Source organism: Fusarium tjaetaba (assembly GCF_013396195.1).
Source record: "Fusarium tjaetaba strain NRRL 66243 chromosome Unknown NRRL66243_c0000231, whole genome shotgun sequence".
Classification (NCBI taxonomy): Eukaryota; Fungi; Ascomycota; class Sordariomycetes; order Hypocreales; family Nectriaceae; genus Fusarium; species Fusarium tjaetaba.
This window is the reverse complement of record NW_023501427.1, coordinates 18,460-43,979: the sequence shown is the minus strand read 5'-3', so window position 1 is coordinate 43,979 and position 25,520 is coordinate 18,460. Positions and strand designations below refer to the sequence as shown.

The window sequence follows — 25,520 nt, the reverse complement described above, 5'->3', positions numbered from 1 at the left end:
ATGGATGCACGAGAGGTCTGTTGTTGATATATTTCATGACGTCTTTAGACCCGAGAAGAATGTTGCCTGTAGTGCCAAGAATGACATTGCCACCCCAGCCCATTCCGGTACGATGACAAAAAATGTCCGTTATGGTAGTGTTATTATGAAGCACAGGATCCACGGAGCGGAAGTCAGGCAGAATGTCCTTGATGAGACTTTCCCATGATACCCGCTTCTCTTCAACTAGGAGACCAATTCCTGCAGCGGTGATGGCCTTGGTTAAAGAACTGCGGTAAAGTTCGGGTTTTAAAAGAAGCTTCAGCCCCCAGGCCACAAAGGTAAAGGACACCAATAAACACATACAGGTAACATACTCGTCACCTACACAATCGCCTAAGATCTTGCTTTTGGTTGGTTAAAGAACAAATCGGGAAGATTGTATCCTCAGTCACAGGGAGATTTTTCTCAACGTCGCGAAAGTCATGATTGTCGTAGAATATCGGATTGTTCTTGGTCATTACACCAATAGCAACACCTGGAGTGCCAGCGATGGCCATCAAGCTCTCAATCGAATGCGACAGGCGGCGAAGTCTGACCGTAATGTCAGCCATTTTGGGTTGTTGTTGCCCTACACATTCAAAGAGTCAACAAGAGAACGATGTGAGCGTCGGTGCAATTGATAAAGTTTGTGCATAATAAAGTCTAGTCATACTCAGTCCTATAGATCTCTATATATAAGAACAAAGTTCCAATACTAAGTTCTGCCAGCTGATTTAAGCCCTCAGCCACAAGCCTCTACTGCAAACAACACATCTAGATAATAACATATGATTGAACCCGGTGGACGCTAGGCCGAGTTTCCGGGCTACTTTTAATTACAATTCAGCATCGAAGAGCTACAGAAGCCGTTGAAAATAAAAGTCCCGGTAGTAACCGACGTACTTAGTCCACAAACACAGAGGAGCTAATTCTATTTCCTCTTAAGGATGCTGATATCAAGGTATCGGAACACTGGAGAATACTTTTGGGAACTCTGCGAAGTCGAGTTTCGGTCGTCTCTCGCCAACACAGAGCTCAAGCGTCAATGTCGCGATGACACCTTCCTCCATGTTCCGAATGACAGGTCAGCTAAAGCTATGTGAAAAGGAGCCACGAACGAACTCAAACAACCACCTATAATCAGGAGTACTAGCACACGCAAAGCGCCCACTGAGGTCATCATATAGACGCATCTCATTCATGAAGACACTGAACGACTTAGAGACAGCGTGTTAAGGCCGGCATAAGCAGCAACAGCGAGTGCCACGATTCCCAAGCATATATCCCCAGTGTCCGATATGCTGCTTGCGGATGACTGATTCTTTCCCGCACCACGCGGAATGATATTAAAAGTCTTGGAAACGGATGACCACGCCGTGACTGCAGGCGCCACGATAGTATCCGCCATGCCGAAGCAGTACTCAAACGGTAGTCCAGTGCTCCATGACAATAAATACGTCAGACCAAGAGAATACACTTCCATAAGCCGGTGGCGTCTTCCAGATCCAAAGCATGGCAGTGTGAGTAGAATGAATCTGTAGACTGCATGCGCGAAAATCCAGCTCTTGGAAGAAGCGGTGAAGACCAAGAGGTTATCATGTAACATGATAGTTTTCCACTGCACTTGATACCCTTGTAGAATAATCCAAGCGGAGAGAGAGAGGCAAGCGGCTTTGCAGCAGATGCCACGGAATGTCCCTCCATAAGGCGTCGCGATCATCATGAAAATATTGCCGTAGACTGCAAAGTTGACGTAAATAGTGAAAGCGTGGAGCCATTCCGCTTTGGTCGGTCTGCTAGCGACGATGAAGAGAAGGACGGAGCCGAGGCCTAGGGGCATAGTGGCCATGGTTTTGGCCATTTCCCCTTTGGTGGAGGTTCGATCGAAGAGGATGATGATGGCGCTGGTGGTGTAGACGATGGTGAGGAGAAGGCCGGGTTTGGAGATAAGGCAGCGGTAAGCGAGGAAGAGGATTCCGCTGAGGGATGCGTTGAAGGGAATGTCGATATACGGCTCAAAAGCCGCGTACATTGATGAGATACTCATGGCGATGCGCCACTTTATTGAGGTCGTTAAACGGTTGGGAAGACAGGTGGCTTGGAGAAGTCTCCGAAATTGAATGCGGCTTCCCCCGCCTGTTCCGTAGTGCGTGCTAACTGCCGACCCGTAAATGCAGGGGTCTGCAAGCTTTGATTCGTCAGTCGAACTCAGGACAAGAGCTCTAGGGTATGGCGTTTTTAATCACTGTAAACATAAAAGGGTTAATGGGCAAATGTCCAGGTCAGTTTGATGCTTCATAAAGAAACTAATGTTGTGGAAGGCTCTAGTCAATAGTTTATCATTCTTTCAAGGATACTGATTTGGGGAAAAAATGTAAGGCGGTCAAAGGTCACGCACCGTACAAAACACCTCTCTGTGATGTGCTGTCTCAATAAGTCTCACAATGGCTAAGGATACAACGACTTTGAACTGTCTCCAACGACCCGATAGAAGCATGGCGATAATTCGAAAAGCTATTCCTTTTGCTAGAGACATCCCAGAGAACGGAGCAGCTTTCTCGCTTTCTGCTACAAAATATGCTGGAACTTGCTCGCCTCCGACTACTATAATCAGTCTTAATTATCTTGTCTCAGCTGCAGCTGGTACGACAGATTGGGCCTGCGCTATCTTACCTGGATTTATGGTCTATAAAACCCAGATGAATACGGCCACCAGAGTTTCAATTAGTATTATTCTTGCATTGGGTGTTCTGTAAGTTGACTCTGGAAGTGTTGTTATGCTAGTTTATTGTGACTCGTACCTTGAATAGCCCTTCATTCGCCACTACTATACGACTTCCATACATTAAATACTATGTTTATCCCCAAGATTATGTTTATAAGTATTATATCGCATCCAACCACTCTTAAATGTATTCAAGAGTACAGATAACGTCGGAAACATCACGCTATGGATCGTCTTTGAGTCAGGCGCGAGTATCATAGCCGGCTCACTCCCCTCTTTACGAAGGCTTCTCAAGAACTGGGTCCATTTCGACTCTCCCCATGACCAGTCCCTGGGACAAACTGGACACTTCATAGGACAGGGAATATCAATAGTCACAGGCAAAGAAAAAGCCCCCTCCACCAGGCGACGAAATAAAGGACTGTTGATCAATTCCAATGCAGAAGGACCGTGGGAGCAGTTGGATGATGCATCTGCAAGTCGAGAGATCTATGTGACTGTTGATATGGAGATACAATCTCTAGAGCGACCGCCGACTTCTTCAAACTCAAGAGAGTCATTTAGGGAGATGTGAAATTCTTCCATGCTGCTACTGTACATAACGTTATACCAATATTACATTTATTTTGGCTATATGATGTTCACACGCACAGGCTCTCGTTGTAGAGGGTAAGTTATTGGGAGATGTGAATATTGCTCTTGCTACGCGGCTATTGAATTATCTGATCAACATATCCTCCCTGATCAGCCAGCGTCTGGCATTATTATTACAATCCTGCCTTATCTAAACTTTATGAAACTCTGTCCTAATAGGATTCAGCTGCACAACAGGCAGACTTGAGCACATTTTGAAATCTAGCTTTAGGAATATCTTATGTCAGTAACAATAGACTTCCGTGCCAATGTGCTGCCGTATCGCTGCTATGAAGATTCAGAACGCTGAGTTGTTTGTGGTGGGTTGTGTTATCTTATCAATCCTTGGCAGTCCACTTTGAGGATCCTTACAGGGGATGTGATGAATATCAGTGGCCAAAGCACTCGGGGATCCAGGCAGCGAAGTGGAGTGTTCTGAAAGCCCTGCTCCTGCTGCCTAAAAAGGATGGGAATACTACCTCAACTCATCAACAACCACGATTTTGCATCTGTTCATCTCTACCAAGACTGATCATATCTTTGTCCATCTTTCACTATGGCCCGAGGTGTACGCAATATGGCCCAGCTGGGAACATACTATCGGACGGCTACTGGGCCTCGAACTGTCCCATTATACGACCCTAAAGGTCCCCGTCTTCCGGAGTGGATAGATATTGGAAGCGTTCATGTCAACTCCAGAGATGCTGACTCTGTCATATTTACACCGCATTGCAGATTCTGGACTGATACCTTAGAGGATGATGACGCGGATGCATCCTGGCGTGAGGACGCCGAAGCTTTCTACTGCTTCAAAACTTCTTATGCCTATAACATGATTGGTGAAGAGCACCCCAGGATCGTGCCGTAAGTCGCCAATTGACTGCCATTTCTCGTGACTAGTGCTAATGTAATTACGAGTGTTATTGGCCAAGACGCTTGGACAGGTCTTCCAATCCTTCCGAAACCGTCATATAGCAATCTTGATCACTTCCTTGGGAACTACGGTACTCAACTCTTCGCTTCGCAAGAGGGTTGTGCACCTCCAAATCGCCGTCTGAAGCCGGAGTTCAGACCTCTGGCCTACCAGTGGAGCTTGCAGCTACTTTCAGCCCTCTCGCTGATCCATTCTCGTGGTATTGCCTACGGTGAAATCACCGAGGAGAACTGTTGGCTCACCACAGGGTCTCTATCAATCGCGCTGGCAGGCTTTATAGGTGCTGACTTCCAGGACCCAAGCAATGGTTGGAACCTTCCCGGTCACTTCTACAGCGGCATTGAGTTTTCGCCGGACCACCTCCCTTGGGAGCGAAGGGAGAAGTATCCGACTCGCAAAACCGACATGTTCGTGTTTGGAAGATTGGTATATGAGTTCATGACTTCTCAAATGCCCGGTAACGGTTTAGGAAGAGATTGGGGCGAGACTGAACGCTTGGTGGAGGAGGAAGACTGGATGCCTGATCTTGAGGATGAGTTTATGGGGAAGATTGTTCACAAGTGCTGGAAGCTTGAGTATGAGGATGTTGAAGAGCTTCAGCGTGAGGTGCAGGCTTTCATTGAAGCACAGGGTTGGTCTATTAAGGGAGATGAACTGGAGGGTTTTGACGCTAACAGTATTCAACGCGAGCTTGAGGCAAATTTCGTCCCGACAGAAGAGGAATAGACGTCTATTGGATTTTGCTGGTAAAAGTTATTTATTAATGTCAGCTTTCTAGGCAACTCCCCTAAGACTAGGTTCATAAAGGTTATAAACGACTGGCTATTACTTAGTTATTTTAGACAGTTTATTAAAAGTTTCTAGAGTATCCTTGACCTCCTTAAGTCTGGTCAAAGACACGGAAGACTGAATTACAGCTACCAGAATGCTCCTACCCTCTTAACTACATGAGAACAAAATCGGATAAAGAAGCCTCCCAGGCCTGAACATCATCGCCTACAGCTTCGCCGTCCATCAGCCCATAGACATAGCAAGTTCCCACAAGCTGGAAACTGTTGCCTTTAGGACGCAATATCATGGGGAGACGAACTCCTGGAAAGACACAAATTAGATCGCTGCTCTCTACCATCAAGGGTCCCAAGCCATAGTATCCTGTAGTTGTTTGGAAGAGACATGTGTCCTTTATGTTGCGCCTAGACACAAGAAGGAACTCTTCCCATCCATCAGTCTCGCCCGCTTTATATGTGTTCCAAAATTCCTCTGCACTGGTGATGTTCACAATGACCTCTTGCCAGGACCGTGGTGGCCCTTCGACTTGCCACTGTCTAAGAATACGGTCTCTGAGAGACTGTTCAGTTTCGTCATTGCTGGACTTGCGCAGCTCTGCAAATTTGTGCCTGGTGAGGTCGTGAATAAAACGCCGTTTCCACATGAATTCATCGTTCGTCGATATGCTCAAAACTGACAAGGGACGATCACTACCAGGCCAACGCCCCATGAGTACCGTGCGGAACAGCAGGTCTAAGAGTGGGATCCTCATCGGATGTTCCTTGGCTTGATGCCTCGCTGACATGGCATCTGCTATGCGGGGTAAATCTCCGTAGAAGGTTTTCTCGGCAATAGGTAAAGGCCAGGTTTGAGTGATCTTGTCACATATATGCCCTCGCAAGTGTAGGAAACTCCCATCAATGGATTTAACTGCGTTTTCCAGTCTCGTTCTGCCACAAGCTTGAAATGAACATCCGGATCCGGTCAATGCGTTTGACAATGGTCGAAGCTTTTGGATGTTAGGGACCCAGGATGGGGCCGGAAAAGGCGTTTGTGTGCAAGTCTCGTACCCAATACCTGCCCATACCACAGGCACCATCGTACAGCTCAGAGGGTTAGGCGAGGAGTTCTGGGCGCAAGCCCATCGTATCCAGCCACTGGCATAATCGTGATAGATTTGGTGAAGAGGCTTCGAATAATCGACCACAATACTTGCTTGTGAAACCCCAAGCAGGCCGTAGATAAGATCTCTGGGATTTGATGCCTCGAGTCGCCACTGAAGTTCCAGGCGATTGTATAACGAAGGTATGGTGCCCTTTGCCATCTGCTGCCTGTCATGGCGTACGAGCACAACTTGATGCATAGGTAGAGAAGTGAGCTTTGACCAAAGAGAAGGAGAAAAGTAGAGCGGCGGTTGGTCATCCCTCCTGAGCATGAGGTCGGTCCCGAAAGCAGCTAAGCAAAGGTCTTGCCAGCTAATAGACTTTTCTCCGCAGTGCAAGTGGAGATTCGAGGCGAGTACCAGCTCTTGGTATATCCAGACACGACTCCAGTAGGGCCTTTTAAAGATCTGCGTAATGGCATCCCACGCACGATTTTGAAAGGAAGAGAGCTCTTGCGTGTCTTCTGTCCACAGTTCCGGTAAATGGCGGAGCCAATTAGGGCCATCCAGGGCCTTGCCGAAATCGTCCATGCTTGCTGCTATTTCTTCTTCAGTCTCAACGATCTGGACCCGCAAAGTTCCCATCATGGTACATCGCGACTCCTCTTCATCGCTGCTGGTCTCACCATCAGCAATGGAGCTTCCATCTCCATCCCGCGGATCCTGTTCTTGTTTGATCGCAGTCGCCATTTTATTGAGAATGTCTATCGCGTGGTCGCTGTCGTGGTCGCTTGCGCCTAACCACGCGAGAACCTTGTATGCATTCTGATATATCGCGCCCATGAGCTGAATCTGGACTGATTTCTCTTCCTCGTTTGCCTGGTCGATGCACAGAGCATCTGCCCAGATAACAACTGGCTTATCTGGTAATCTGGCACAACGCAGCGCGTACGCGAGATTGACAGTCACAGCAACTTCGTGCCCATCCACTGCCATGGACTGAGTGTTTTTCGCATCGCCCCACACGTATGACAAAGCTAGGTACGCTGGGCGGAGATCGAGTGATATAGGATGGAGACTTCCATCTAGTTTTGTAAGAGGACTTGCTGACGGTTGAAGAATAAGCAGTCTAACAGTGCGGTTTGGGTGCTCCAGTGGCCTATAAAGTGGCGATTGACAGGTCTGAAGTGTCGCGGAGGCATCCATTCTCTTTTCGTTCCTTTGCAATAATATTTAGATGTTGAGTTCTGATGCAGAAGATAATTAGGGAGATGGAATTTTTTATATATATAATATAATTATTAGACCTAGTTTGCTTTAATATTAAGCGAGGCAGTGTAAAGTAAGGCAGTGTGAAGTGGGGTAGTGTAAAGTGAGGCAGTGTAAAGTGAGGCAGTGTACTCTGTAATGTAAGGCAGTGTAAAGTAGGGCAGTATAAAGTAAGGCTGTTTAATTGTAATTGTAATTTTATTAATATGCTGCTTATTCGAAGAAATACATATTAGACTTGATAGTCATTCTTCCCCTCTTAAAAAACTCCATGAACGCCTCTCCTTCACCATGCGTTTGTCCCTACTTACTTTTGCCTGCAGCCTGTATCTGATTGCAGATGCATTGCATCTCTATGGTAGTGAAGGTAGCAGTTTCAACGTTCAGTCTGAGGCCTACATTAAAGCCCTTACGGCCGAAATTGATTGCAACAAATACGTCTCTTATTATAGCTATGGTTAGTTTCCAGCGCTCAAAGACGATGATGGCAATGAACTCACAAATGACATGTGCACCAAGACCTGCTCCTGATCACTGAAGACCTTCAATACCGCGGTTCACCAGGAATGCGGTCTTGAAGATTTGATCGCCCCTGGTGATAATATTTGGCGATCTTGGAACTTGACTTGTGACACGGATGCTGGAACAGGAAGATACTGCACTGGTTGGTCTTCGAAAAAAGTTTGACAAGTGTTTTATACTGACCTTTTGTTAAGAGATCATCGATGAATTTATGCATGAATTAGGCCCTCGCGACATCGTTCCCACCAAGGATCTCTGTAGACCTTGTCATATCAGACACAATTTTAACTTGGAACTCGGCTTGCCCAATTTTAAATCTACCGGCTTTGACCCTAAGAAGAAGCGCTACTTCAAAGATTTGCGTGCACTCGTTTACATGGAATGTCCCAAGGAAGCCCTGGCAGAGAGCTTTGCGCCAATTTCCCAAGAAGGGCCTTCGAATACAACGGAGTCAGCGCAAGAGACCTCGACAATGAGCGATACAGGTTCAAACACTGCAACCACTGCGGCCACTGCGACCACTGCGACCACTGCGGCAACAAGGAGTACTGTCACCATAACATCTTCCCCGTCAACAGAACGTAACAGGGCTAAGAAGTTTGAGCCAGGATACATCTTTAGTTATTGGGCTCCGGTACTTATGTTGTTCTGATCTTGATTGGCGTTTGCAATTAGCACATGATTGTTGAAGCTATTGTTAATAGTTTATATAAAGTTATCAGAAAGACTTGTCTTAGATAAAAATACTATAGATTTAAAGCTCTGGCCTATCTGATAATTAGACTCAGTGCGCTTCCTGGCAAACTCGGGACTTGTAGTTACAAGACGCATTTCCCTTAAAGGAATTTCCTGGTCCTGTACAGCAAGATACCTATATCCCTCACAGGTTTCGGTACCCGAAAGCTAGCAGATGGTCCTGACGAAAATTTAGGTCAGCTTTCTTAATTCCAAAGCGATTGGTTGTACCAGCGTTCAACTAACCTGATCCATAAATGCTTGAGTCCCTGTACAAAACTTAGCATCCACGGATGCAGGAGCCATTGCAGCATCGAATGCCTTGGATACAAGCAGAGCATCCCGCCTGACGAATAGCAAGCTCGAACTCATCGCGAGAAACAAGCTTGCCGGATATCTCGACTTCAGGCTCAGGAAGAGCAGCGGCCATGGCAGTAGCCACGGAGGTGATTATGAGGAAGATGGTAGAGAACTTCATTGCAGAGATGGAGAAAGTTGAATGAGATGAGTGACTGATGATGAAGGCTTGGGAGAAAAAGGGGGCTTTGCCAGCCTTTTATAGACCAACACTAGGATCCTATGATGCTGGCTTTATATGAGCTATTAATGGTAGCAGGGGTTGCTTCCTTCAGATAATCTGATTAGATGATCAGATAACTCAAGCATCTTCCCGCGCCATACCAATGCATGCTCCAACGAAGCGAGTTCCGTATCCTGACCTATTAGTTGTAAGAATTAGAGCAAGCAGTGGAGCTTTATGTAACATAAGCTTCCTTTTATGGGCCTTCTTCGTAAATATCACTGCCAAGCAAGCTACGGAAGCTGACCATTACCCTCATGTACGTCTTGCTTCGGACCATCGCTGTCGTGGCCGGAGAAGATCCCCAAAGCGGCTGGCAATGTGATAAACTTTCAGTTGGCAACTGTACTTTCCCGCGGCGATATGTCCAGAAATCGCTGGGGTTTGAGTCGTGTACCCACCGTCCGATGAGGCGCAAGGAGGCCAATACTCGACAACTTCACAGTTTCTTGGGGCTATTCTGGGCTGCTTGGCACATAAGAGTCGGACTTGTTCTACCATATGTCGGATCCCCGGATGTGGCCAATCTAGCGACCAACGGGTGAGTAAAGGGGCCGAAAGTATCCGCAAGTCAACACTCACGCTTGACAGGTTTGAGATCCTACACCTGCCTACTAGGGGTTAGCAAGAGTTGGAACGTGGAAAACTCCCACGTCTCGTACGGTATTCCGATCCATGGTAGTCAGGTAAGGTGAAAAGGTGTTCTATTTGCCTGGGTTAAGCACCATTGGCAGCTTATTATATCTTGAGCCTGGCGTTTTGAGGTACTATGGATCAAACAACAGTCGCCATGGCATGTGAATACGCTTTCTTATGATAATCTATTTCTCAGTCCCGATACTACTGCTTAGGTCGCAGTACAGGTTCAGACTGTGGAGGATGAACCTCTTCACGCCACTATTTTATACCCAAGGTCTCAGGCTTAGGACGAATGGAAGGCCTGACAAACGCCTTGATCAACTTCTTAACGCCTGCCACTCTCAAGCTCGACGGGGGCGTCCTCCTGAGCCTCCTTTTGCTTAATCGCCCACGCAAGCTCCTTATCAGCCTGCGCCGCTCTCTTCTCATCCTCAGCTCCAAGCTTAACGTTGCGAACCAGATAAACCATAATCAAGAGAAGACCCGACACGCAGACAGATCCGATAGCGAGAGTCTGCTGAGTTTCACGGTAGCACTCATCAACAGCGTTTCTATCAGCAGTTCCAACCTCGTATGCACGCGCGACAACGATACTGCCAAATATCTTGCCGCCTTCCTCTTTACCAAAGTACGAATTGAGCTTTCGGGGAAGAACAGAGTTCCAGATAGCGCCGCTGATGGTGACGCCGAGATTGGAGCCGAAGCCGAGGGATGAGAGGAAGACAGCTGTTGCGATACCAACTTGCTCGTTTTCAAGGACGGCTTGCAGCGATACTTGGAGTGGGACTTGGGTAAAGCCACGACCAACTCCGAGAAGGGACTTGGATGTGATGAAAGCGGCTTCGCTGGCAATGTGGGTGCCGGAGATGTTGGTGAGATAGATGGGAAGACCGCAGGCGAGAATTATAAGAACAACGCCGAGCATGATGAAGGGCTTTGTGTTCTTGGCGAACTTGAGGGAAAGACCAGCGACGAGTGCACCGATGTTGTAAGCCACGCGCTGGGCGTTGTCAACACGTGTTGCGGCGCCGGGTGAGTAATGCCCTGCGACTTGCAAGAAGCTTGAGAGGAAGGGTCGGTAGATGCTATCAGCCATTGCGATGACGATACACGATGCGCACGCGACAATGACATTGCGCTCGCGAATAGTTCGGTAGGGGATAATCGGGTTCGACGCGAATCTACCGTCCCAGACTAAAAACGCGATAAAGGTCAAAACACCAACGATGATAAGAACGATAGATGAAGGTCGACTCCATCGATCGGTATTATTCCTCCCCGCAATGGTCATCGGCAACAGCGTCATAGCAAGACCACCAATGAGGAGAAGAGCACCGATCAAATCAAGCTGCGTAGCAACATGCTTAATCTTGCCCACAACACCAGGCTCCGCACCATGCATGAATGAAATCTTCTCGGTGATGAGGCCGATGCGCTTAGCACGACGGTTCATCCAGATCATGATTCCAATGGTGGGGATGGCAGTGACGGGGAGTATGATAGCCCACATGCCGTATCCCCATCTCCAGCTTGAGTGCAGGAGCATGTGTTCACCGAGATATGTTCCGCCGTAGAGGGTTGGGATTGCGGAGAGGGATTCGGGGAGGGTGAAGATTATACCGCGGTTGACGAGGGTTGTGATGTCTGCGACGAAGATCTGTTGGATGATGTTCCACCATGTATCGCCAAAGACGTCGAAAATTCCACCTGCCTTTTACTTGTTAGCCAGGGGAACTGAGTTAGGGAGAGGGTGAGTACCAAGAAAGTGTCGACGTTGGAGCAACCTGCGTACATAGCGTTGCCGATAGCCATGCAAATAGCAGCACCAGCAAAGCTCTGCGGACGACCAAAATACTACACCAATTAGCCAAATCCCAAGCCATCAATTGCAACAAAATCTTACGTTGGCAAGCTTAGCGAGCAGTGGATACGAAACAATGCGCACAAGGCCATTGACAATCGCACCAGTCGCCAGAAGCGAATGCGCCTTGAAATGGCTCGTCGCATACGGCTCGTACACATTACCCGTATAAACCGTCAAGTTCATAAAGAAGAACATGACAAGAATACTGCCCAAATTAGCCTCACCAAACACCAACGAGAGTAACAATAAACTTACCATCCAATGGCGAAACCGAGGGTCCGTTTTGTCCATAGCTTTCTAAAAGCCTCATTCGTAGAACCAGGTCTCGAAATCTCCTCCTCCACGACCTCTCCACTCTTTCGCTCTGTATTATCAGCCATTTTGCCGACTTGCGATATCCAAGCCAGTACTCAAAAAGGTGAGATATTTCCCTCAAAGATTCTGGAAAGACGGCGCCTTAAGTGTCAAACAATCCCCTCAAACCCACGGCACTTATTTCCTAATCCACTCACTTACCACGATGATCCTTTCTTATAACGGGCAAGAAAGCTGATTGATAGCGAGTCTTGGCGTGGACCCCTTCCTCGAATTAACCTTGCTTTTAAGCATCCCATCACACGCTAAGTACGTAAATACGGTATTTAACTTTTGAGTTAGGCTGTTTTTGGGATTGTCCGCTGTTGGCGAGATGAACAAGTGCTGGGGTGTTGGTTATCAGACCGTTGAGATCTTATCTGATCCTGTCAGAGATTGGTCGGTCGGTTAAGGGGTTCCACTGAGAAATGGGCTGATGATGGGTTGGGTTTTTTTAGTTTGTTGGAGCTAGGATGGAAGTGGGTGAAGGGCCTTGGCGGTGGTGATTCCGCTGTTGCGGATTTGGGTACCGATGGGTTGGAATGGGACGGGATTTGTCCGAGGGAGATGCTTAGCAGGTAGGAGCTATTGATCAGCGTGTCATTGCTTGCGAGACGGGACTCTGCATTGTTGCAGAGATTGATGTCACCTTTGATATACTGTTGCACTGATAGCCCGGGCTGGTTGATGCCACTGCAAGTGACTGGCTGAAAGAGAGAGATGATAGAATAACGAAAGATTGAAATTGATGGCTAGCAGTAACCGTGAACCATATGCTGTCCCAAATGCAATCTGAAGAACCTGGCATATCGTGAACCCTCCATCCCCAGATCCAAATATCTCAAACTCTAACCCTTTGCAATCTTCTCGGCCTCCTCCGTAGCCTCACTAACAATCTCATCAGCCTCATCCTTCGTAAACGCATCCGTAAACTTGACCCAACTCCCATGCGCAAGCCCCGTCCCCGCGCCAATGAGCAACCCCAGCCCAGCCGTCGGAATCGCCACGACCCCCGTCAACAGCGCCCCGACTCCCAGCCCCAGCCCACTCGCCACACCCGCACCTATCCCCGTCCCCATCGCACCGCCCTGTATCCATCCCTTTTCTAGTCTCTCAGCAATCTTCATGAGCTTAGCCGCCTTTTTATCAATCTCTCGTGCTTCATGCCGTATATTCTCCGCTTCTTCGGGGTCTTCTGTACTATCGGCTTTTTCATGGAGCTCGAGGGATTTTTGTTGCAGGCCTTTTGCTTCTTCGACGCGTGTGTGGATTTCTTTGGCGATGCGCTCTTGGGTGTTGGATTTGCTCTCCGATGGGGCTGCGCCGTCGGCGGGGGTGTTCTGGGAACCCATGAATTGGCTTGGGATTGCGCCGGAGAAGATTGATCCTAGTGCTTCGTTCATAGGGAAGTATTGAAGTGTGACTTTTGGGAAAGATGGGGTTTTATGATGTGGCTTGATGAGGTTGATGAGCTAGGAAACCTGGTTTGTTTTATGAAGCTTGTAGTTAGGTGGGGGTGGCGGATGACGTAGTATCGTGATCTACGTATGTCGATGCAGGTAATCGTTGCTATGATGCTATAATATCGTTGTATGCATCATTTACGAGATTCGCGTCTCACAGCATTGACAATATCAAGTTTGATGAAGATGGCTTCGGGTCATCGCAATTTTGTGTCGCATGGATGACCTACGCAGGAGTTCAATAATGAATTACGCGTTGTAACCCTTGAACTGAAGACCGCATGTGAATGATGACCGATCTCACAATATCAAACTGCGCCACGACATATCATGGACTTCACGTAGCTCATCTAACTAATAAAACTATACCATCCCATGAGCTCAGTTGTTATTGATTTCAGATGACTTAGCACGATATTCATCCTGCAACGTCCCGAGGCCTGCAATCATGAACTTCGAGTTCAGCTACCCTAGATCTTATCGCGAATGGTTGTCTGCTTATCTAACCCGTCTCAAACCCTCATGATTGGCCAAGATCAGCCGTCATCATCCCTTTCCCATCCCTTGCACCCCAAGATCGATCTCCATCGCAACATAAACCTGTCCTTTCAACCCCCACTCATTCATTTATCTACTTTACCACTACGCTCATTTCCTCAATTAATTTACTCCATCAAAATGTCATCGCGAAGCCTGGGCTCCACATCCCCCGAATCGGGCGCGTCATCCCACGACCAACACCCACTAATGAATCTCGTCGACGGCGAAGAAGCGCGCGGGCGAAGTCACCCAGAAAGCGCAGCAGCTGATTTAATGAGGCGACTTGGTGTTTCGCCTGAAAGAAGGATCAAAGTCACGCCCGAGGACGATGCGCGCGTTTTGAAGCGTATTGACATGGTTGTTCTACCTCTAATGCTAGCAGTTTATTTCCTCCAAGGTAATATCTCACATAACCCTTCACGAAATGATACTAACATCTTCAGGTCTTGATAAAGCGACCATCGCATATGCTTCCATCTTCGGGCTTATCGAAGACACGAATCTAAAGGGGAATCAATTCTCATGGCTCAGCTCAATAGTCTACGTCGCCCAGCTCATCGCGCAATTCCCGCTAGCGTGGCTTCTCGTCAAACTCCCCATTGGGAAATTCACAAGCTGCATGGTCACCCTCTGGGGCTTGACTCTCACATTCATGGCGGCGGCGCATACCTTTCACAGTTTGCTTTTCGCACGTTTCTGGCTTGGTGCTTTTGAGGCTAGTATTGCGCCGAGTTTTGTGGCTATTACGCAGATGTTTTGGAGGAGGAGGGAGCAGCCGCTTAGAATGTCGTATTGGTATGCTATGAATGGATTCACTGGTGTTGTAAGTAGAAACACTTGATGAGGTTGGAATGAACTGACGGGCTTAGTTTGGGAGTTTGGCGACGTGGTGGCTTGCACAGCTGCCGTTTGGGCTGAAACCATATCAGGTGAGCGAGCCTTCTCTATGATATGAGGTTTACTGACGTGTCAGACTATCTTTGTCGCTTTTGGAATTATCACCGTCTGCTTCTCCACCGTTCTATTCTCATACATGCCCGACTCGCCAGCGGAGGCCAAATTCCTCGATAAGCACGATAAACTCATCGCCATTGAACGGCTGAGGATGAATCAAACGGGTGTCATGTCGCGACAATGGCGATGGGATCATTTCTGGGAGACTATGCGAGATTTGAAGACTTGGCTTTGGTTCTCTCTCATTTTCAGCATTTCGTACGTATTCCATCTTCCGTACAGGATCACTTGCTGACATGCTCATCTATAGAGTACCCTCTGGTGGCGTCGGCTCCTTTGGCCCTCTCCTCATCAAATCCTTTGGCTTCGATTCTTTCCAGGCCATTCTCTTCAATGCCCCTTTTGGCGTTGTCCAGTTCATTTCTACAGTTGGAGGTTCGTATGTAGCGACCAAGTATCATAAAAAAGGTCCAGTCATTGCGTTCCTGGCTCTGTTTCCAATTATTGGCTGCATGATCATGCTCTCAACGCCGCATACACCTGATGGCAGGAATACTCTGCTAGGCGGATACTACATGATCTCCGTCTTCCCAGGAATAAGTCAGTCTCTTCCCACTACATCTTCTTCACTCACTGACTTTACAGTTCCTCTAATCTACTCATGGTCATCCTCCAACACCGCAGGCGACACCAAGGGCAAATGCAACTCATCAGTCCTCTTCATCGGCCAATCCCTCGGAAACATCATCGGCCCCTTGCTCTACAAACCATCCGAAGCACCCGAGTACCACAGAGGCTTATACTGGAACTTGCTTCTCTACATCGCAATTGTAGGTCTTGTGGTTGTCACGACCATGTATCTGACCTACCTGAATCGCGATCACAGTCGTCGTCGCGTGATGGCGGGGAAGGATGCAGTTATTGTGGACTACAGCTTGTATTCACCTGAAGAAGCTGATCGTCTTCGAAGATCCAAGGCTACTGAGGGTCAGCATATTGAAAATGCGAGGGATACGACGGTTGGGGATCATGCGTTTGATGATATGACGGATTTGGTCAACGATGAATTTGTATTTGTATTCTAAATCAATTAGGGGAGCAATATCTCCATAGAAGCTGTTTGCGGTGCTGATTTCAAAGCGAGGTATCTCTAAAAAAATATTCCAGACCATCTATACACCCAACCTCCAGATCATGCAAATCGGTCTTCTTCCCGCGACCAACATTCAGACCCATTGTTGATCTCAACATCGTGAGGCTTTTGATCCAATTCGGTGTCAAAAATAGCGACCGACTTGATTTACAGTGGAAACTAGTCCCCCAAATCCCCAAAATCATCCAACGAGTTGTAACGACGAATGCCACGAATCTTGATATTCCAATGTAACTGGCCTAATCAGGCCCGATCTGCACTCCAGCTAAGCAACCCTCTCCACCTCTCATATGCTGACATGTTGTAACGTCCCTCGTTCGGCAAATACTCCCCCGAATCAACGCGGGGTATCTCACTCTGAGTAATCCGACGTCGGATTACCTCTTGGGGTATTTATACACCTTGTTGTCCATGAGGGGTTCATCTTCATCGTCACTCTTCCACTAAATTTTGGACTTTCATCATGGCTACTACTCAAGTTAAGCGCTATGTCATTGTTGGCATGGGCGTTCGCTCGGCTATGTACTACCAAGCTATCATCCAAGACTTTAAAGATGTCGCTAAGCTTGTTGGTATCTGCGACACGAACCAGACTCGCATGGACGTAGCAAACGAGCACATCGTCGAACTCGGCGGTGAAAAAGTACGGACGTACAAAGACACAGACTTTGATAAAATGGTCCAAGAGCAAAAAGCCGATGTTGTCATCGTCACGACTATTGATCTGTTCCATCATCACTACTGCATTCGAGCTATGGAGCTAGGCTGCGACGCCATTACGGAAAAACCAATGACTATCGATGAGCATAAACTCCAAGCTATGATCGACGCGGAGAAGAAGACGGGGAAACAAGTCCGCGTTCTTTTCAACTATCGGTATGCGCCGCATCATACTAAAGTCAGAGAACTCATCGACTCCGGCGTCATCGGCGAGATTTCAACAGTTCACATGGACTGGATCCTCGACTGTGCGCACGGCGCAGATTTCATGCGTCGCTGGCATAGACATAAAGAAACCAGCGGCGGTATTCAGATGCACAAGTCAATTCATCACTTTGACCTTGTGCATTTCTGGCTTAACACTGAACCTGAGCTTGTCTACTGCCTCGGCGATCTTCGTTTCTACGGTAAAGAAAACGCTGAGCGGCGTGGGGAGAAGAACCTCGGTGAGAGGTATAAGAACAATGAAAATGCCAAGAACGACCCCTTTGCGTTTCAGCTTGATGAGAATGAACGGATGAAGAAGTTGTATCTTGACGCTGAGCATGAAGACGGCTACATCCGCGACAGGAACTGTTTCGCAGAGGGGATCACAATCGAGGATAACCTCTCCATGATAATCAAGTACAAGAACCGCGCGGTGATGACATACAACACATACGCCTACGCCCCATGGGAAGGATACCGCTGTGTCTTCAACGGAAGCAAGGGCCGCATCGAAGTCAACGTCGTTGAGAGCGGGTACAACCCCCTCGGCGACCCTGTAACGAAGGATGCGTCGGGAGAAGATGAGAAGTATATCCAGGGTGGAGTTGAACAGACCAAGATTGTGGTCTATCCGCTGTTTGATAAGCCGTATGTTGTTGATGTTGTGAAGACGGAGGGGGGGCATGGAGGCGGTGATCCTGTTTTGTTGAAGGATGTCCTTTTGGGAGGGGAGGTTGATAATTTTAAGAGGGCAGCTAATATTCGGGATGGAGGGAATGCGGTGCTGGTGGGTGTTGGGGCGAATCATAGTATGAAGAGCGGTATGCCTGTCAAGGTTCAGGAGTTGGTCAAGTGGTAGGCAGATAGTCAACAATCACGAACATAAATCTCAGTTGATGAAAACAAGTGCTTTTATAATCCTTCCCAGTATAATACATACGCTCAAAAAGAATCCATAACCATATTATTCGCTGCACCCTCCTTTCCATTCCCTTCATAAGTCTTATCATTCATTTCCCCCATCAGTCCGTTAAACATATCCCCCATCCCAACCTCCTCCACCTGTCCCCCAGCCTGATCAGGCGGAGACCCCAATAAATCATAAGGCCAAAACGGAACGCCGCCAAAATCATTAAAATGCGTTGAATCCATCAAAGACATATCGCTAAAATCCAGCGGTGGAATATTCGTAATCTCGCATAACGCTGCTGTCAGATCAGCGGGGAAGGGTTGTTTATTGTTGAAGAAGGCTTCTTGGTCGATGGTACGTAAATCTTGAGTTTGTGTGTTGTTAGAGAGGAGATTGTTGTGATCCATAAAGTCTGTTAGATTGTCGGGGATGAGATGTTTGTTCATAGCGGAGAAACGCTTCATTGATTGTTCGTCGACCGTTGGCATGGACGTAGCTTGAGATCTGGAGCTCAACCCACGACCTGTTTTTCGTAGAGATGGGGGAAAATCGCATTCGTCTGGGAGTCTGCCGTTGCTAATACTCATATCGAGCGTCATGACGAGTCGTAGATAATAACTCGGTCGTGTTTTGAGCATGTCGAGACAACTGCTCGGTGAAGAATCGTCATCGGTGGACATTGGCGCAGGTGATCGTTGTCTGGCTAGTTCAACGACATGTCGAATAGCTCGCATGACCCAGTCTGTGATGTAGTATTTCTTTTTGTAGCTCTTCATCTGTTTGAGGATGTTTTCGACGTGTTGTTCTTTTTGGGTGAGCTTGACGCCTTCTTCTGGTGAAGATGCTTTTTTGGGGCGAAGAAGCTCGACGTCGATCATTTGGAGGGCTAGTGGGAAGGCCGTGCATCCGATGCTGCAAAATTGTTAGTGATGAGTTGAGGGTTTGTGAGGGACGACTTACGCAGTCATTGGGAGCCAGCGTGATAACCCTAGACGGTCGAATTCGAGAAGACATTCTGTCACGCGCGATGCTGAGCCTTGTAGATCTTCGCTTTGTCGTCGGAGTTGGGTATCGGATTGAGATGGCGGTAATAAACTCGATCGAAGAATGTTGTAATGGCAGACTGAAAGTCTCGCTGAGCTGTTCAAGTCAGTACATATAATCCATATCTTGCCATCGAGACTCACTGATAATACATCTCAATGAGATTCTTGAACAAGATAATCGACGAAGAAGGTGAAATCTCCTCAGCCATCCTCTCATCCAACGTCGTCTTCGTCTCACTCCACGAACTATACCACCGACAGAGCTCCATCTGACACAAACTCGCATCCTTCCCAACCTCCATCCTCCCCGAAAGCATCCAACTCGGATTATTATAAAGCACACTCGTAACCGTCAAAACATCCGTCAGCACCACACAAAGATCCACCAGCCTCGAAAGCAACTCCGCATGCAACGTCTTGGTCGTAGAGTCATAAACATCAGAATTATAAAGCTCATCGCATAAATCCGCACTTCCCAACTTTGAGCATGAAAAGCTGAAATTTGAGGGTGTGATCTTTATGCTCTGGCGGGATGTTAGGGGGAGGAGGCGGTCGCAGATGATGCAGCACCACCAGAGTCGCTTGAGCGTGTTGCGTAGTTTTTGCACCTTGGCTACTTCGGTGTCTTTGTTGGGGCGGAGGGAGGAGTAGCAGTGTGCTTTGGAGACGCGGGCGTAGGATATTGCGATGCCGAGCCAGATTGAGCCGAGGGGCTTGTTGCCTGCTATGCAGCGGGGGATGAGGTGTGTGTGCGCGAGGAGGAGGGAGGCTTGGGCTATGGCGATGCAGGACTTTTCGACGCTGAAGTCATAGAGGAGCTGTATTCGTTAGCCACGTTCTATACACATCCAGGATGGAGGGCATACCTTTGATCGACGATAAAAAGCGAGTTTGGCTTGATGCACATCCTCAAAGCCCAACATCTTAATCGTATCCGACGAAACAAACTAAACCCGTCAGCTTCAATCCCATGCTTCGATTGAATGTCTTACCCCCGAAGAAATAAACAATATCCCCTGCAGAACCAACATCGGCATCTCATACTCGACATCATTATCCACCGAATTATACGAAAGCCAAAAATCCTTCTCATTCAATATCGGAAGCATCGGATGTACATGCAGAAAATACTGCCTCAGAAAATCATCCAGCGCCGCGCGCTGAGGGACTACAAAACATCCTTGACTAACAAGGAATGCTAAATCCTGCGGGAGCAAGTCTTTTGTGTCGGGGACTTGGAGGAATGCGTAATCGGGATGCGTCGGCGATCCAGCGCTGAAGTTTGGCGGTTGTTGTTGTGAGTTTTGGGTGATTGTCGTAGGCGCGGGGAGAATGTTTCGGGGTTCGGATGTCGTAGTGGCTGATTCGACTGATCGCGGCGTCGGGGGATCGTTTGGTCGTAGTGAAGGTGTCGTTGATCTGGTGATTTAGTTAGAAGGAATTTGTAGGGGAAGATGAGGCGTACATTATTCCATGGCGACGCTTGAATGTGCAGACTTTGTCGTTGTGTCTGCAATTGACACAGGGACCAGCCGGATTCTCAATGATGCACCGCACTTTTCGCGCCCGACATAGATTACAAGCTCTCGAGACTCGTTTCCTCATGGTTTTTGTGGACTGCATTTTCCCAACAATCCTAAAACTGAGGTAGCAAAAAAGGTCGTTCTAGGTGGTGATGATGCTGGATCAAAGTTGTCAACTCGCAACCCTCGGATTGAAAAGCAAGACGTCAGCTGCCCCCGGGATCCGATGGCATTTGCCGACGCTCTTCCCCACAGAATGGAGATCAATCCCCGCAAAGATTTGACTGGTTTGGCAGACGCTAGAACGGTGTGAGCTAAGCGGTTTGAGGGTCGAGACGCCGGAGCCAAAGCTAGCCAAGGGAGCTATTGGATGTGTAATTGGCTTAGCTGAAGCGAGAGGACCAATCTTGGGGTTAGACCGTCATCCTTTCTTTGTGATTTGATGGTGGAATGTTGTGAAGAAGATCTAGCAGAATATATACTGGAGATCAATTGATGTCAGGCACGTTAATTGAGCTCAGTATTCGTCAGAGGTTATTGCGTTGATCAGTGTTGCAATGGAGAATAGGCTAAGCGATGTGTACAGACTGGGAATAGCTTCATGCACAAGATAAGCACATCTACGAATTAAACACTGTTACAGTAAACATCAGCAGCGGGGTATCAAAGCACGCAACACAATGATGACATTGCTCTCTATTTATCCGCCCAATGTCACCCTATCTCACTTCATTAATACTCCTTTATTCCCCTCTTAATCCCAACCTTTCTTTTTCACTCTTCACCTCAAAAATGTCAGCAAAAGAACTCCCCCCTCATCTTAAGCAATCCGTCGAGGCTTCGAAATGCGAGTATCGCAATCTTGGTAAATCTGGTCTGCGTATTTCAGTCCCTGTGTTTGGATGTATGAGCTTTGGCGATAAGAGGGTTCTTCCTTGGGTGATCGGGGAAGATGAGGTATGACGCCAATTTATTGCAGAGGCATGTCGCTGATTATTTTAGGCCCTGGAACTTCTTAAAGCAGCTTATGATCGTGGTTTAAACACCTGGGATACCGCGAATACTTACAGCAATGGCGCGTCAGAGGAAATCGTGGGCAAAGCGTTGAAGAAGTTCAACATTCCCCGCCACAAGGTCGTCATCCTCAGTAAATGCCGCTGGGGCGTAGGCGAAGAACCAGGTAATCACCATCCCCCCTCAATCTCACCCACGCACATATACTGATAGTGTAAGGCGCTCGCCACATCAACTTCAAAGACGAATTCGCCATCTCAAAAGACTACCAAAACCAATACGGTCTCTCCCGCACCGCAATCTTCAACCAAGTCAACGCATCCCTCGCGCGTCTTGATACAGACTACATCGACCTTTTGCAAATCCACCGCTTCGACGACGACACGCCCCTCGAAGAAACAATGAAAGCACTGCACGATCTAGTGCAATCTGGAAAAGTGCGCTACATTGGCGCGAGCAGCATGTGGGCGACCCAATTCGCACGCATGCAATTCGTCGCCGAAAAGAATGGCTGGACCAAATTCATCAGCATGCAGAACCACTATAATCTTTTATACCGCGAGGAGGAGCGCGAGATGATTCGTTTCTGTAATGATACCGGCGTGGGGATAATTCCGTGGGCGCCGCTTTGTAGAGGACATCTTGCGCGGCTGCCTGAGAAGTTTGGAGCTACGGAGAGGAGTAGGGAGGAGAAGGAAGGGTCTGGGGAGTTGTCGGAGACGGATCAGAGGATTATTGGGAGGGTTGTTGAGGTTGCGGAGAAGCATGAGTGGCCTATGGCGCATGTTGCGCTGGCGTGGATTAATCAGAGGGTCACGAGTCCGATTATTGGGTTTAGTAGTGTTGAGAGGATTGAGCAGGCTATTGGGGCGAGGGGGAAGAAGCTGAGTGATGAGGAGGTGAAGTATTTGGAGGAGTTGTATCAGGCTAAGCCTATCGCTGGACATACTTAGGAGCCATAGCTCAAGGTAGAGTCACAAGAAACAGACTACAGACACTAGTTCATACATCATGAATATGATCATGGTTGCAAACTTCATGATGTATTTCTTGACTTGAATCTCCGGATCTGTACGTATCGATTCCACGTAGAAAAGTTGATCCGGGTTCGGCATGTGTATCGGCAAGCTTCACGGAACGGCACTTTAGTTCGGCTACTAAACCCACTAAATCTGCAGCCCCGCGCCCTGCGATCAACGTTTACAGTGGCACTTAAGCCCCGCTCAAGCCCAGCGAACCTACCCCTCATCGTCATCTTCACCATGAGCTATTCAATCCCGTCAACGCAGAAAGCAGCTTTGATCGAGAACCCTGGAGACAACGCCCGCATCATATTTCAATCGGATCTACCGGTTGGCGACCCTGGGGAACACGAGATCCTTGTAAGGCTTGAATTTACTGGTCTTTGGTAAGCGTACCCATCTCCGTGAGACACATGAACTAAAACTCAAACAGCGGTTCAGAAGTCCGTGCTTTATCTGGATGGGGTCCCTATAACTCCATAGTCGGCCACGAAGGTGTAGGAAAAGTCGTCAAACTCGGCAAAGGCGTTAACGCAAACCTACTCAGCAAGCGAGTCGGCGTGAAATGGCTCTACAGCGCCTGCGGGACATGCACCATTTGCAAAACTGGCTATGCTAATAACTGTCCCAACCAGCTCAACACGGGAAAACATGTTCCCGGCACTCTGCAATGGTACATGATCGCTGATGCGAGATACGTCACTGAGATTCCGGATGGTCTCGCTGGTGAAGTTGCTGCGCCGTTGCTTTGTGCTGGGTTAACGATGGCTGGTGCCGTGTCGAAGCTCAAAGGATATGCTGACAAGGGTGATTGGGTTGTTATTTCTGGATCTGGTGGGGGACTGGGGCATTTGGGTGTTCAGATCGCTAGTAGGTTGAACGGTCTGCGGGTTATCGCTGTTGATACTGGAGAATCGAGGCGGAAGCTGAGTTTGGACAGTGGCGCTGAGCACTTCATCGACTTTGCCACTGAGAATGTAGAAGAAAGAGTTAAGGAGATAACGGGGGAGGGAGCATCAGCTGTCCTGGTGGTGACAGGCTCTCAAGAAGCTTTCGTGCAAGCACCAAGTCTGGTACGAAATATGGGCATCATCGTCACGATTGGTCTGCCAAGAAACGACTTCAACATCCCGCTCTCTGCAACTATATGTTCCGCAAGATGTAAGTGTTTTTTCCCTCTATTATATGGGGCTGATTGCTGACTTGATATGTAGCCCTGACTGTTACCGGAGTCGCGGTTGGCACGGAAGAGCAGATGACGGAACTCTTGCAGCATACCCTCGAAGGAACGATAGTCCCGAAGGTAATGGTTCTAGACTTTGAGCAAGTGGGAGATGTTATTGAGGGCTTGAAACGGCAGGAGATTACTGGTAGAATAGTCGTGAGAATACCATAAACAAGTATTGGCCTGTTACCAAGGCTCTTGTATCTAAGGCTTAACCATTTCAGCCACTACCGACAGGCTGCTTCGTGGTTCCATTCTCCCCTGCTCATTAAACATAACTGCCCAATGTCAAATAGATGAACGCATGACCCATAGTCCGCTCAAGCTCCTCATATTGCTCATCAGTCCAAGGACTTCTCAGCCGTTCACCCGCAGAAGGATCATACCCATCCTCCTGACTCTCCTCAATCCTCCTCTGCGACACCTCCGCCACGAGGTCCATAACTGTCGGCATCGCACGCCGTATCTTATCGTACAACTCCGGCATGAACCGGATATTCCGACAGCAGTATAGTCGGATATACGTAGCGACCGGAAGTTCCTGAAAGACTTGATGCGGTGCCCCAGCGCAATTCTTGTACGACCACTCTCCATTGAACTTATCAACCAACCATCTCCTCCGATTCCGCCCGTGAACAAGTAAACTATTCACCAGCGGTTCAAACTTCTGCATATTCTCTCTATTGCACCGACTAGCATTCTCCATGAGTTGCAAGTCACTCACCCCCTGCAACTTGATCCCATACTGATTATACAAAATATATGAATGATGACCAACATCAAACAAGACTTTTTGGTAAGATGCAGAGTCGAGAATACTTCGCAAACTAGCGCCGTAGTATCCTCTACTAGAAAAAGCCTGGTTTGCGAGACGGTGAACGTCAACGAGGTATAGACGGCGTTGATATCCGGGCCCGTGGCAGAGCATTATGGTCAAGAGGTTGAGTTCGCCGTTTGGGCCGAGACTTTTGGGGTCGATGTCGATGTAGAGGAGGGGGGACTCGTTTCTGTGGGAGGCGTTGAGAACTGCGATGCCGTCGGCGAGGGACTTGACGCCCCGGATTGTGCTGATGACTTCGACGTCCAAGAGAAGATCTTCCATTTTCGGTGGTGGTTTTGGATGATGCTTCTTGGGAAATAAGAGTTCCCGTAACTGCGTTTGCCTGTGTGCTTTTGGATGTCTCTTAGGAAATAGTAACTGTGTTCGCCTGGGTGCTTTTTTACGTGAGAGATGGAAAAGTGGAGGAGTCATGATGACTTGGCCAAGTGATTTCGGAGAGCTCTTGGACTGGTTTTATATTTTCTTTTCTTTGAGTTCCATATCCGATTTTCTTGAAGATTACTTTCGTGAAATGCCGAGAGACCTCCAATCATTGGCATGCGAATCTTATAAAGTTCCGGGCAATCGTTTTTGCCAGATAAATGACGCCAGCCCTAGAACTTGAAGCTTGATTGTGCAAACTCAGTATCCACCATCTGGCAAACCTCAAAGCATCGCCTCGTGCATATCAAAGTTCGAGAACTGCGCACCAAAGTATATCTTTCGCAGTCCACGTCCAGCCCTAGGGTATTGCAGCCTAAAAAGAGAATCCTAACC

The 25,520-nt window shown here is 48.1% G+C and overlaps 13 protein-coding genes across 13 annotated transcripts; 6 read left to right on the top strand and 7 right to left on the bottom strand.

The window, feature by feature from the left end:
* Nucleotides 1–1,219: 1,219 nt before the first annotated feature.
* Nucleotides 1,220–2,068, bottom strand: FTJAE_10036 (uncharacterized protein; the record flags this gene model as incomplete). The annotated part of the gene is made up of 1 exon (XM_037342838.1): nucleotides 1,220–2,068. The coding sequence occupies one exon, from the start codon at nucleotides 2,066–2,068 to the stop codon at nucleotides 1,220–1,222; it is 849 nt and encodes a 282-aa protein (XP_037202887.1).
* A 1,867-nt stretch (nucleotides 2,069–3,935) lies between these two features.
* Nucleotides 3,936–5,039, top strand: FTJAE_10035 (uncharacterized protein; the record flags this gene model as incomplete). The annotated part of the gene is made up of 2 exons (XM_037342837.1): nucleotides 3,936–4,243; nucleotides 4,298–5,039. 2 exons carry the CDS (start codon nucleotides 3,936–3,938, stop codon nucleotides 5,037–5,039), a joined length of 1,050 nt encoding a protein of 349 aa, XP_037202886.1.
* Nucleotides 5,040–5,256: 217 nt separating this feature from the next.
* Nucleotides 5,257–7,389, bottom strand: FTJAE_10034 (heterokaryon incompatibility protein; the record flags this gene model as incomplete). The annotated part of the gene is made up of 1 exon (XM_037342836.1): nucleotides 5,257–7,389. The coding sequence occupies one exon, from the start codon at nucleotides 7,387–7,389 to the stop codon at nucleotides 5,257–5,259; it is 2,133 nt and encodes a 710-aa protein (XP_037202885.1).
* A 354-nt stretch (nucleotides 7,390–7,743) lies between these two features.
* On the top strand, nucleotides 7,744–8,626 carry FTJAE_10033 (uncharacterized protein; the record flags this gene model as incomplete). Its single annotated transcript, XM_037342835.1, has 2 exons — nucleotides 7,744–7,909; nucleotides 8,199–8,626. The coding sequence occupies 2 exons, from the start codon at nucleotides 7,744–7,746 to the stop codon at nucleotides 8,624–8,626; spliced, it is 594 nt and encodes a 197-aa protein (XP_037202884.1).
* Nucleotides 8,627–8,854: 228 nt separating this feature from the next.
* On the bottom strand, nucleotides 8,855–9,187 carry FTJAE_10032 (uncharacterized protein; the record flags this gene model as incomplete). The annotated part of the gene is made up of 3 exons (XM_037342834.1): nucleotides 8,855–8,890; nucleotides 8,956–8,978; nucleotides 9,040–9,187. The coding sequence occupies 3 exons, from the start codon at nucleotides 9,185–9,187 to the stop codon at nucleotides 8,855–8,857; spliced, it is 207 nt and encodes a 68-aa protein (XP_037202883.1).
* A 1,066-nt stretch (nucleotides 9,188–10,253) lies between these two features.
* FTJAE_10031 (major facilitator) lies at nucleotides 10,254–12,172 on the bottom strand (the record flags this gene model as incomplete). The annotated part of the gene is made up of 4 exons (XM_037342833.1): nucleotides 10,254–11,639; nucleotides 11,687–11,782; nucleotides 11,832–11,997; nucleotides 12,048–12,172. 4 exons carry the CDS (start codon nucleotides 12,170–12,172, stop codon nucleotides 10,254–10,256), a joined length of 1,773 nt encoding a protein of 590 aa, XP_037202882.1.
* An 822-nt stretch (nucleotides 12,173–12,994) lies between these two features.
* Nucleotides 12,995–13,549, bottom strand: FTJAE_10030 (uncharacterized protein; the record flags this gene model as incomplete). The annotated part of the gene is made up of 1 exon (XM_037342832.1): nucleotides 12,995–13,549. The coding sequence occupies one exon, from the start codon at nucleotides 13,547–13,549 to the stop codon at nucleotides 12,995–12,997; it is 555 nt and encodes a 184-aa protein (XP_037202881.1).
* A 738-nt stretch (nucleotides 13,550–14,287) lies between these two features.
* Nucleotides 14,288–16,188, top strand: FTJAE_10029 (allantoate transporter; the record flags this gene model as incomplete). Its single annotated transcript, XM_037342830.1, has 6 exons — nucleotides 14,288–14,546; nucleotides 14,593–14,972; nucleotides 15,019–15,078; nucleotides 15,123–15,361; nucleotides 15,414–15,703; nucleotides 15,749–16,188. 6 exons carry the CDS (start codon nucleotides 14,288–14,290, stop codon nucleotides 16,186–16,188), a joined length of 1,668 nt encoding a protein of 555 aa, XP_037202880.1.
* A 531-nt stretch (nucleotides 16,189–16,719) lies between these two features.
* FTJAE_10028 (dehydrogenase s) lies at nucleotides 16,720–18,042 on the top strand (the record flags this gene model as incomplete). Its single annotated transcript, XM_037342829.1, has 1 exon — nucleotides 16,720–18,042. One exon carries the CDS (start codon nucleotides 16,720–16,722, stop codon nucleotides 18,040–18,042), a length of 1,323 nt encoding a protein of 440 aa, XP_037202879.1.
* Nucleotides 18,043–18,125: 83 nt separating this feature from the next.
* On the bottom strand, nucleotides 18,126–20,744 carry FTJAE_10027 (cutinase transcription factor 1 beta; the record flags this gene model as incomplete). Its single annotated transcript, XM_037342828.1, has 8 exons — nucleotides 18,126–19,005; nucleotides 19,054–19,233; nucleotides 19,281–19,385; nucleotides 19,483–19,555; nucleotides 19,612–19,957; nucleotides 20,006–20,086; nucleotides 20,330–20,558; nucleotides 20,605–20,744. 8 exons carry the CDS (start codon nucleotides 20,742–20,744, stop codon nucleotides 18,126–18,128), a joined length of 2,034 nt encoding a protein of 677 aa, XP_037202878.1.
* Nucleotides 20,745–21,454: 710 nt separating this feature from the next.
* On the top strand, nucleotides 21,455–22,629 carry FTJAE_10026 (alcohol dehydrogenase; the record flags this gene model as incomplete). The annotated part of the gene is made up of 3 exons (XM_037342827.1): nucleotides 21,455–21,619; nucleotides 21,665–21,842; nucleotides 21,896–22,629. The coding sequence occupies 3 exons, from the start codon at nucleotides 21,455–21,457 to the stop codon at nucleotides 22,627–22,629; spliced, it is 1,077 nt and encodes a 358-aa protein (XP_037202877.1).
* A 309-nt stretch (nucleotides 22,630–22,938) lies between these two features.
* FTJAE_10025 (ADH3-alcohol dehydrogenase III) lies at nucleotides 22,939–24,094 on the top strand (the record flags this gene model as incomplete). Its single annotated transcript, XM_037342826.1, has 3 exons — nucleotides 22,939–23,084; nucleotides 23,132–23,859; nucleotides 23,913–24,094. 3 exons carry the CDS (start codon nucleotides 22,939–22,941, stop codon nucleotides 24,092–24,094), a joined length of 1,056 nt encoding a protein of 351 aa, XP_037202876.1.
* Nucleotides 24,095–24,191: 97 nt separating this feature from the next.
* On the bottom strand, nucleotides 24,192–25,025 carry FTJAE_10024 (uncharacterized protein; the record flags this gene model as incomplete). The annotated part of the gene is made up of 1 exon (XM_037342825.1): nucleotides 24,192–25,025. One exon carries the CDS (start codon nucleotides 25,023–25,025, stop codon nucleotides 24,192–24,194), a length of 834 nt encoding a protein of 277 aa, XP_037202875.1.
* Between the last annotated feature and the right edge of the window lie 495 nt (nucleotides 25,026–25,520).